This window comes from Copadichromis virginalis, linkage group LG14, assembly GCF_057382275.1.
Source record: "Copadichromis virginalis isolate Kocher_CV1m ecotype Utaka linkage group LG14, C_Virginalis_male_GT1.1, whole genome shotgun sequence".
NCBI classification, from domain to species: Eukaryota; Metazoa; Chordata; class Actinopteri; order Cichliformes; family Cichlidae; genus Copadichromis; species Copadichromis virginalis.
The window spans coordinates 15,270,222-15,281,765 of record NC_140631.1 but is presented as its reverse complement, the minus strand read 5'-3'; the positions used below and the strand labels follow the sequence as shown (position 1 = coordinate 15,281,765).

The following is an 11,544-nucleotide window of genomic DNA, read 5'->3' as shown; positions in this document are numbered from 1 at the left end:
TCACTTATGTTCACTTGAATCTTTATTGTTTACATAATTCAACAGAGATAATAGTTTATCATGTTGCTGCGGTTTAAAACGGGAGAAAAAAATGGTAGGATTAGCTGAGCCTATTGGTAAAACATTGCTTGATCTCGAGAGGAACAACAGAGCTGCACAGACAGAAAGTTTTCCACTGGCAGAACACAGAAGCACATATATTCTGGACTAGATAACATCTCCTCCGTCTTCTCCAAACTAAAGCCAACAAGAGGCCACTCTAGCAAAGAAACTCACATCCAGAAACTAATCGATGCTGCCAACACTAGAGGTGAATTTGTACACTGGGAGGAACAGGTACACTGAGTAGAACCAACTATGTTTCTGTGCAGTGAGAAGTATACCTACCTATTATCCTAAATATCACTTAAAAACATACAGTAGGATGGTAGGGTCACAGTACTCCAGCAAACCAACTTTCTGTACTATTCAAACACCACTTAGAAACTTGCATGTAAAGAACAGGACAATATAATATAAAGGGGGGGGGAGGGGGAAAGGCTGTGACTAGTATTTTATACATTTATGTATTTTGTCTACTAACCACAAAATTCCCTAAAGAAAACATTTGGCACAATCTTGACAGAGAGAAATACAAGTGCAATGGGAAGAAAAGAACAACCAACAACTGAGTACAAAGGTTTTAAAATATTTGCAGAGAGAACATCAAATCTAACCATGCACAAAGTAAGGCAACCTACAGCAGATTCTTTCATGTTTTTTTAATATAGAAAAAGATACAGTGACAAGTGCACCTATTTCTACAACACCTGTAAGGACTGTTGTCAGCGCTGTCTGCTAAGTTTACGCTTAGAAATGTGGGCTCCCGGGATGCTGGCCCCACCTGCAGACAGACAGTCTGGTGCAGACTAAAGTCATCACTCTATTGTACAGCAGAGATTACTGGTAGTGTTGCCTGTCATCATTAATAACTTAAGTGATGCAAAGAATGCTCTTACGCTACAATAAAGCCTTATTGTGAACTTGGACAGGAAAATAGATGTATCAAATTCCAGATTTGCTCTTTTTAATCTACAGTCTATGTTTTGCATTATTTTCTTTTTCCACTTTACATTCAGTTTTCTTTTGCTCTTATTTTAGATTTGTACTGGCATTATGTATATGTGCGTGTGTGTGTGTGTGTGTGTGTGTGTGTGTGTGTGTGTGTGTGTGTGTGTGTGTGTGTGTGTGTGTGTGTGTACAGCCTGTAATGGTGAAACGCAGTCGTGTTTTACAAATCCTTTGTCTTGATGAGGGTAACCAGTGGCTTGTCATCAGGACTGTAGTCTTCATAGGCGATGGGAGTGGCGTCATACATCGCAGGTCTGGACTTTTTCCCAAATCTAATTTAAAAAAAGCCGAATGTTTATCAAATATTGCAGCGTAAGAAGGTGTTTTGAGAGAATGACAAGTGCTTTTAAAGCTGGAGGAGATAATAACCCAGAAAAAGTACCAAAAAAAGTACAAAACATCCTGACTACCCACCCTACTTTAAAGAGTTAGTTAATTATTGTTCAAGAAAGACAAACAAAAGACAGATAATACTGAAAAATGTTTTTAAAAAGCACAAGTGGAAGAATCCAAGATGCTCTAGCTTTAATTAAAAAATCCCAAAAGTTGACTCGGTGCTGTCTTCAGTTAGACTCTGCCTGCCTGTTAAATGTCACTGTGTCCTAAACTGAACATGCACAGTGTGCAGAGCAGAATTTCAGATTAAGTGCTGCCACAGAGCTGCTGGTGACCGGTAAAATGGCTTTGACAGATCACTCCTGACCTTGGCAGCAGCAATCGAGAAAAACTGTTATGACTGAAGGTTACCGTACCCGTTTCTTCTGGATTCTGAGATATACAAACACGGCGACAACGCATCAAAAAGTTGTGTTAATTAAAAAGAATATTTCTGAGTTAACTTGGTCAATTTTGGATTTCTAAAAAAAAGGGGGGGCAGCGTGGGTGGATGGTAAAACTAACATCCAAGAAATGTTAAATGCAAAGCACTCATAAAAACAGCTCATTAATCACAGCAACTGAACGCTGACACACAAATCCTGTCACTGACCTGGCATGGCGGATGGAGGCGATGGCGTTGCTGAACTCGCTGTCAATGCTGCGGCAGTTGTAGAACTCCTGGTAGGCGTGGCGGGAGGAACCTTGATACTCGATGCGGCTGATGCGGCAGATGCCCACAATGAGGATGATGAGCATGAGCACGAAGGCCACGCACAGAGCTCCAATTATGATATAGAGGGAGTGGCGGGGCATGTTGGTCAAGGTGTCCTCAGTGTGTGCAGGCTTCCACTGCAGGTCTAACACACACACACCCACACACACACACACAGGGATAGATCTTTGTGTTATATTATTCATGCATAAGATTCAACCTCTCAAAAAAAAATTTATTTTCAGAAATGCAGGTAAAGCTGTAACAGTGCATCTTAATCTCAGAATAATGTGATTTACTATTCCTTTCAGGGTTGCTATAAACATGAAATTTGTAAGTTGAAAGATAACAGCCTTAATTATATTTTAGCATTAAAAACCTGGTTTAACCATTACAGAAACACACAAGAAATGGTAAAAAAATATATATAAATCTGTTACTGTAAATTTGTGTGTGTGTATAAGTTAATAAAGATCAGTCACAAATTGAATTTTTTAAACTGTTTAACCTTCACTGAATCAGAAAAATACAACTCTTGAGATAAAATCTCTTTTGCAAGCGTGTCTTAACGACCATGTTCTGCTCATGTGCCATTCACTCCCCAGGAAAAACACTGAAATATCAAAAGGTTTTTTGATATGATTGCTCACGTAGATATGTACCTGCACAAGCAGGGAAAATGCTTTTTCATTTGTAGTAAACATGGGAGGAAATGTGGGAGGAAATGGAGCTCAAACCACTGAAGAAAACATGTTTCTGCTCGCCAGAGGTGAGTGAGTGGAGTCATATGAGGTCAGGTTTAGCATACTGTCACTGCAGACTCTGCACATTACCACTGCTGGAGTCTCAAGTTTGCCCTCACTTGCCTGGAGAGTTGCCCCAAGAGTTGGCTGTCTTGCCTGACAGAGTAAGCCACTTCTGGAGCTCAACACTGAATTAGCCCAGCAGTGAAGTTACAGCAGTGCAAACTGTGCATCGTGTCGTCAGTAGAATTTGTGTGTAGTCAGAAGTTTGTGTTGCATCCAAATCTGCTGGCAGGCATCTTTTTTTAATTCTGCCAAACACGTTTCATGTAAACTGTATGCAATGATTTCTATGTTTCTATGAACTTAGTGTCTTCAATAATATTAATATTAATATGTCCCTGTGTGTTGGCCCTGCGACAGACTGGCGACCTGTCCAGGGTGTACCCCGCCTCTCGCCCTATGACAGCTGGGATTGGCTCCAGCGCCCCCCGCGACCCTGAGAAGGATAAGCGGTAGCGAATGGATGGATGGATGGATAATAACTCATATTCCAGTGATGAAATGATGATGACCATGTGAAGTTTGCCTTTTCTTCCGCGTTTCTGTAAAATATTTCGCTCTAAATCAGAGACGTGCTAAAGTGTGCTGACCTGCATTGTGTTTTTGGGTGCATGTTTAGGCCAAAACGCTGATTAATCATTTGAAATCAAAGTTTAGGCACTCCCATCCAGTTTGCCAATATACTCTGCTGTAAATCCTGCACTGAAATATGAGGATTGTTTGTTTATTAAACCTAAAAATCAGCATGGAGTCACTGACAGAAGCGCGTCGACATACAGCCTTATGTCGTCTTGATGGATTCTCAATCATCCAGGTAAGTAATCTCCAAAAGTTGATTCTGTTCATCTGGACGTAGCATTTTGTGGGAACGCGGAGTCAAGGAGGCCATTTACATGAAAAGGGAAAGACCATCCCTGAATCGAGGAGGGGGCCTATGGGTACATCTTTCACCATCTTACAATGTTTGATTGCTGCCATTCCCCAACTCTCTGTGAATGGTACTCATGGCCACTGATCAGTGGTCATTTGATCAGTGGGTTTTGGTCAGTGGTTGTTGATCAATGGTCATGAGAATTTGCATAAATAAGATTAAGGAACTGACCTCCCCGCCCATTGTTCCTTCAGTGGGCTGGTTTCAGTCATTATGCAAATGTACTGTTTATAAGATTTGGGGAAACCTGCAGTCAGCTGAGACTGAAGAAGTCACTTGGATGAGTGACGAAACGTTTCTCCCACAAAACGCTACGTCCAGATGAACAGAATCAACTTTTGGAGATACAGCCTTATAAATTAGATTTTGATATATTTATTTCAGAAATGATTCCTAATAAGGTGTATGCTGCATCAGACAATAACACAGGTCTGCAACCAAAAAACTGCAGAGGATTTTTTGACTGTTTCTTATTTTTCCTCACTGAAACTTGGAAAAATATTCCATCACGCCAGGTTTTCTTCAAAGCTCATGTTTTTAGTTTAATTAAGTGTACAATTTCCCTTTTTTATACTGAAATCTGGTATCCTATACTTGAGTTAAAATATATCCAATAATGATTTCTTACATTAATTTCATCTTTCTTACAGCGAGACTTGAAAGAAATACAAATAGAAAATGCGAGGAATTGAGGGCGGTCAGTAGGAGGGGGAAGGTATGGTGGGTTTGGTGGTGTGAGGAGCTCAGATGATCATGTCCCAACAGCTTTATTTTGGTCATCGTGAAAGGTAAGGAATCTAAGAAAAATTATGCACAGTTAATTGTAATAAAACACTGATTTTCTTCATCGCTGTTTCTGTTCCAGGGGTCAGAGATGTTCTACAGGACAAGAGTATCTTCACCAACAAGTTTGGAGGTTCTGCAGGAGCTGTTTTGATCTGGGAGCTTGAATTCAAAAGAGCCTCCTTCTTCTTGCGATGATAAATTCTTCTGCGTGAATGTTGCTGGTGAGAGTGAACAGCAGGGAGAAGCAGAGCTGTGTGACTGCAGCCTTCCTGCTCAGAGGTCTCCTCGTGAGTGTCATACAAACACTGATGCTGCCCGTGAGCTTCCTGTTTGTAGTTGGAGGAGGAAGGTCACTTCTTTATCACGTCATCGGGGAAAACTTTGAAGCATTTGGCTCATTATCAAGCAGCATATCTGCTTCTACACAGGTTAAAGAGCGGACACATTCTGATTTAAGAGTTTGCTGCATGGGTCCAGGGGTGTCAAACATGCGGTCTGTGTCCATGCACTTTGGCACAATAGATGGCTTTGCAAGGCAGATTGTATCTATGGTTTTTCAGCAGAATTTTCTGCTATTCTGACAGAGGTGATGCCAGCATTACCACGTAGATGTGAAAATATACGGACACCGAAGAGTATCATTAGTTTTTAAAATCTTTAGAATGGTTTTTTGTTTCTTTTTTGAAGTTTTAAAAAAGATTCAAATCTCTTGTTTTATTCTCAGCCTGCCCACGTCCTGCATTTAGGTGTGAAAATCATATCACAGACGATGGTGCCCACTGAAAAGTCAATGGGTCAAAGGGTTAGTTATCAGGAACCAGGAACTACATTCAAATTTCAACCTCACAGTGGAAAGTCAGAGGACCACTAAAGACAATAAGGTTCCGCCTCTGGAACTCGTTGTGTGTGTGTGTGTGTGTGTGTGTGTGTGAGTTTGCTTGTGTCAAAATTGGGGACTTCTATCAGCTCACACACCAGTCAATTGGGGACACCTCTCCCTTTGGGGACCAAAACCACCGTCCCCAATTAGATTTACCTCTAACAACGTTCAGCATGCTCTAAAACACACGTGTGTGTGTGTGTGTGTGTGTGTGTGTGTGTGTGTGTGTGTGTGTGTGTGTGTGTGTGTGTGTGTGTGTGTGTGTGTACTAGCTGCGGCCCAATCATCATTTTATTATTTAGAATAATATCTGATGAGATATTTTCTGACAGGGTGACTTACGGATCTCGCAGCTGGGTCCCACCCACCCAGGTGGACAGTGACAGGTGAAGCCATTTGATTGGTCGATGCACGTGCCTCCGTGGTGACAAGGGTTGCTGTCGCACTCATTGACGTCGACCTCACATTTTTCCCCTGAGCAGACAGGTAAGGTGGCATTAAATGACTTTTTTAGCAATAACGTCAACAGCTCAAAGTGAGGCTGATGGATCACAGCCTGACTTCATTTTCCACGCAGCTACATTCATCTTCATCACCAGCCATAATCACAGAAACACGCAGCTGGTCGTCAGGCTGTGCTCACCCAGGTATCCAGGCGGGCAGGAACAGGAAGCATTAAGTCCCGCACTTTCACAGCGGCCTCCATTCAGGCAGCGCATCTTCAGACATGGGTCCTTGTAGATTTCACAGTGTCTGCCTGCATGCACACATACAAAAAGAGCTTTCAATAATTCACCGGGCAGCACTTTTAGCACTCTAAAACATATTCGGATACACTCACACACACATACCTTCAAACTGGGGTGTGCAGACACACTCATAGGCATTGATGAGATCCCTACAGGTGGCGTAGTTTTGGCAAGGGGCAGACAGACACTCATTGTACTCCTCCTCACAGTACAAGCCATGGTAGCCTTAACAGGACACAGATTCATACAGTTCAGAATAAAATCACAGTCTTTATGAATGATTATGTAATAACAAAGGGTTTGTGTTTATGTGAGACACAGAGACAGAAAGTGTGTATCCTTCTGCAGTGAAACACAGTAATGGTACAAATTGATTTTCCTGATTTTCTTTGCATCACTGTGAATATGCATGAAAATATTTTTTATTTAGTTTTCAGGCTCTAATATCTTTAAGACCATACATGTACATTTGAGTAGCTTCATGCTGTTCTTTCTAAAGGCCTTCAAATATGGTATGGTGGGTCACACTACAAAATTTTCCAAGCTCTCAAAGTTTTATTTTGAACTTGAGCAACACTTTAGAAATTCCATAGTAGCAGATGTTTGGATTAGAAATATTGAATGACATGTTAAGTAGATCTCTAGATACGGCTATTTCAATTCCACAGGAAACTGATCGCAAAAGGCTCGAATCCCCCACACTTCACAAAAATATGGAAATGAATAGTAGTAGAAAGCTCAAATTAGACCACTTTTTCACTCTCCTGGAATTTCTTCCATCATAGATGTTTCGTGTGCCTAAAAATTAAAAAAAAAAATATTGGCTGACGTATTGGATTTTAAAATCACTGAATATTGGTATCCTTATTGGCCTTATAAATCCCACATCAGTCGGGCTCTATTGTAACAAATTAATTTCTTCAGGGAGTAATTATGTCAAGTGATGCATTACATTTCATTATAGTAGCACGTAATGTGTAACACGTGATTTTCTTTCAGTAACGACCCCAGCACGAGTTAAAGCTGAGCAGAGGGTCCTTGTAATAGCGCCTCAAAAACAGTTCACACAGCAACAGCCTATCAAACAACCCGTAGCATTCATCTTGTGGCACTATGAAGCAATTTCCTCACGCGCCCTTCCTCGGTCACTGTTCTTGCTCTCAGTGCTCTGAGCAGATTAAAAATATTTCAACCTTTTAAGTCGCACTTGACACCAGCATTGAGACCTACTGCCATCAATGCTAGAAGCTCAACATTTTACGTGTTTACCTGACTGAACCGCACACTACAGCGTACACAATAACAACTGGACCACCGTATGTGCCTCTGTATTTCTTTACAGGGATTTATAAATTAGCCAACAGGGGTATGAGCGCATATTAAATCAATGTCAAATGACATGCAGTGCACCGTGTTTTCCATAGGATGGCAGCTGTGTACTGAGACCAGCATTAACATGGTCAGCGCATCAGAGCATCAGTGCCTCTTCAGCTGTGTGTTTTGCGCTTTTCATATAGGACGTGTGTAACTTGCACTTCGATTTTGTGGCTACAACAGATGCAGATCGAGTGTTTTCATTATCTCGTCTCCAACTTTGACTGCATCTCTCGGCTGGGTGCAAGTACTGACTGAAGCATCAACAAGCCCTCCTCGGGCTACAGCTAACGTGTGTTTGGGGAAAAGAGAGGAGAGCAATTAATGAGGAGCCCAGTTAGAACCTCCAGGGCCCTCTCTGTGAAATGTCAGTGAAATGTCAAGTGCCTTTCCAAGACTCTGCCTGCTTTCTGTGGGCTGGCAGCCTCTCATGTGAGCAGGATTACAGGAAACAGGAGGACAGATCCTTCAACATATCAGCTCCCCAGAAGCTTTCTTTCAAACAGCCAACAGGCATTTACACAACCCCACACATCCGCACACCGACACCATGGAGACGGTCACACTGCTGCATTTGTGGACTCACACACACAGACACACACACTGAAATTAAAACTTTAATGCAGACACATAAACATGCCGCAAGCAACTGACATTCTGATGATGGGGAGAAAAGATCGTTTTGGTCCAAAACACTGCAATGTGTGTGTATCTGTGTGTGTGCGCGCACATGTGTGTGTGTGTTTGTGTGTGAGTGTGATGCTTGGGATGCTAATTACAAATGACCAATTTCACCAGTCCCATTACAGAGGGAGCAGAGGCATTTGATTGGATGGCAGCATCTGTTCAGCTACAAAACACAAACACAGACGACAGACTGGGAGCCACACACACACACACGCACACACACACACACACACACACACACACACACACACACACACACACAGCTTCTCCATGGCAACCAGACAACAGAGGATAAGAGGGAAATGAGGTGCGGTAAATGTTACAGGATGATGATGAGAAAGGACAAAAGGACAAGCAGAAGAAAAGAACACGTGAAAGTAACACAACGTTATGAAAAATAGAAAAATATGCAGGTAGTGTCGCAATAATTGAAAAGAAGTGGGCGCCCGCTCTGCCTCAGAGCACAGTAAGAGCCGTTTGAATAAAAGGGAAGAACATGAAATAAGAAGGCATTATTACAAATCCAAGTCTTGCTGCTCAACATTGATACTGCTTCGTTTCAGGAATTTAAAAAAAGACACCAAAATGTAAATTTTAAAACTCTTTGTACTGAAATGTCAGGCGCTTTCACAAAAAATGACATTAACATAAGAAAACAAACATAATCTTAGCCCCTAATGCTTAATGTATCATATTTGATGCACGCATACAGTTTCTGTGAGTTTTCCACTTCTACATTATCAGTGTGATTTATATGTATTTATTAAAATAAATAAATTCCACACTACATTTTTAAGCAATAAATATGCTGCAAAAATGAATGTGGCAAATATAATAGGAATTAAAAGTCATATATTCAAATTCATATTAAATTAATGAAAAGTTCCATTGTCACAAAATACAATTTTCTGGCGATTATTTCAGGGTTTAGACTTTAAAGGGTCAAAGCGGACCATTTGCTCTTCCTTATTTTGTGGCAGACATATTTTGTTACAACAATGGATTCTAATATTAAAAGGGCTAAAATCTCAAATATTGAGGTCAGCGTGTGTACAGGTGGAAATCTCCAGACTACTTAAACTCTTGTTTTCAACCGTTTTATCTTGACTCAGTGTGAATCACACAGAGGTGATATAGTTAAAATGGTCGTCTCAGATACAGAAGCCCCACCTACCTGCTGTTTAAACCTTTTATTTGTGAGGGGCAGCCAATCAGAATAAAGTAAACTTAAAGGAAGAAGAGCTAAAACAGCGTGTTTCAGACAGAGCGACGAGCTGCTCCTATCAGTTTAGGTCTGTGAATCACATATACGGAGCAGGAAATCAGCTCCAAATAGATCCACTTTAAGCTCTAATTGCTTTCTGCCATTCTTCCAAAGAGACAGGAACTAGATTAGCCGTGTGAAAGGAGCGTGAATGGGAGCATAAAATATGACACTGAGATGGTTACTCCTCTGTACATTTGACTGACAGCGTGTATAAACAGTGAGAAGCAGGGGCAAAGTGTCAAATTATGTTGATGGGCCAATGGGAAAGTCATCATTTTCTCCATCCTAGCAAGGTAATTGCAAGACAATAGATAATGACAAGTCATCATTCCACTCAATTGATTTAATCAGTGAGGCCTCAGCACCAGCAGCGCCGTGCTATCGTCTAAAAAAAACACTCATCGTTGGGGCAGATGACATTTAAACACACCTGAGTCTAAGCCAGGACTACAAGTCACCATCCTTTTACTTATTACAAAGTTTAATGTGCTGGTGGTAAATCCAGATACAGAGTGGAGATTGATCAAAGTAAGGATTCAACGGTTTCATGAAGGCTCTTAAAATGTGAATTTCTCAGTGACATCAGTCAAAATCTCATCGGTCCAGGAACTCAGTGGACATGTAGTTTTATTTAAAAATAAAAAGTCCAGCTTCACTCTACTCCCCACTCTACTCTCAGAGGTTTCAGGCTTTTAAGTAAACAGAGTTTCAACTTTTCTACTTGTATGAATCAGCCTATTATATTTCTGGTGCAGTTTAATTCAGCCTTTGTAGCCGATTTGGTTTAATTTTTAATCAGATCATTTAAAAGAATTACTTCCACTCCTCACATAACAAGTAAAACTATCTGAGGATTCATAGATGTCATAAAACTCTTTTAGTTTAAGTAGACCGAGCCCTTTTATGTTAACTATAAGCTTACCTGGCACGCAAAGACACCTGTAGCTGTTTCCCACGCTGCGGCAGACCCCGTGAGCGCAGGGGTTCAGGGCACAGAAGTCCACCAGCTGGGCGCAGGTGGGTCCTGTGAACCCTGCTGTGCAGCTACATCCAAACCCCAGGGGGCCGGGGCCCTGGGCGTAGCATGTCCCGTTATTGTGACAGGGGCTGGAGGCACACGGGTCCACCTTCTGCTCACATGTAGCACCCTGGTAACCTGTGAGAGGGCAGAGAGGGAGCAAATATCCTTAATTTGCTGGAAGGAGAGGCTTAAAGCATACAGCTGCGCTATTACTGGTAAATTGTTAGTTTTGAAGGGAAAGCTTTGGGATTCAGATGAACCTGCTTTCAACAGTGGGTGACACAGCAGGGGCTGTGTTTATGCAAGGCGGGTGTTGCAATCCAATATGTGGCATCTACTTTGGCATAAAATTGCACCCACTCAACTGCCCACTGAAGCCGCTTCTTAATGCAAATGGAACTTTGCAGAAAAATGTTAATGGGATAAAAGAAACTCCTCTACAGTTAAAGGGGATCATAAGTTTTGTTTTTATTTTCTTTGAGTGAACTTTATTGCATTTATAACCACTAACTAAAGGGATGTGCTTCAATTATTCATGCTGCATACGGTGTATTAAATATGATGACAAAGCACCAGCAACCAAAAATATGTACAGAGCAGGACAATAGGATGAAGTCAAATGCTTTCCCTAAAGCAATAAATAAATAAATAAATAAAGACATTTATCATGCAAGAAAACCACAGTAAGTAATGCAGGAGTGCATTAAACAGTCCTGGTTATATTATACTCCTGTAATGTTTTAGACTTAAAAGCATTTTTCTGACGCAGTTATTTCACTTCTTAAATTGTGCATTTGGTACGTATGGTTATATAATTTAAGTGCGCGCAGTTTAAGATTACAT

The 11,544-nt window shown here is 41.2% G+C and overlaps 1 protein-coding gene across 1 annotated transcript in view; it reads right to left on the bottom strand.

Annotated features, from left to right (window-relative positions):
• dner (delta/notch-like EGF repeat containing) overlaps positions 1 to 11,544 on the bottom strand; it is a 73,348-nt gene continuing 61,804 nt past the window's right edge. The window contains exons 8-13 of the mRNA XM_085429534.1: positions 10,603 to 10,836; positions 6,455 to 6,577; positions 6,247 to 6,360; positions 5,946 to 6,077; positions 2,099 to 2,345; positions 1 to 1,382 (exon numbers count right to left, since the gene is read on the bottom strand). Of these exons, the coding sequence (XP_085285660.1) occupies positions 1,271 to 1,382; positions 2,099 to 2,345; positions 5,946 to 6,077; positions 6,247 to 6,360; positions 6,455 to 6,577; positions 10,603 to 10,836 (962 nt within the window). The 3' untranslated portion in view covers positions 1 to 1,270. The remainder of the gene's footprint in view (positions 1,383 to 2,098; positions 2,346 to 5,945; positions 6,078 to 6,246; positions 6,361 to 6,454; positions 6,578 to 10,602; positions 10,837 to 11,544) is intronic.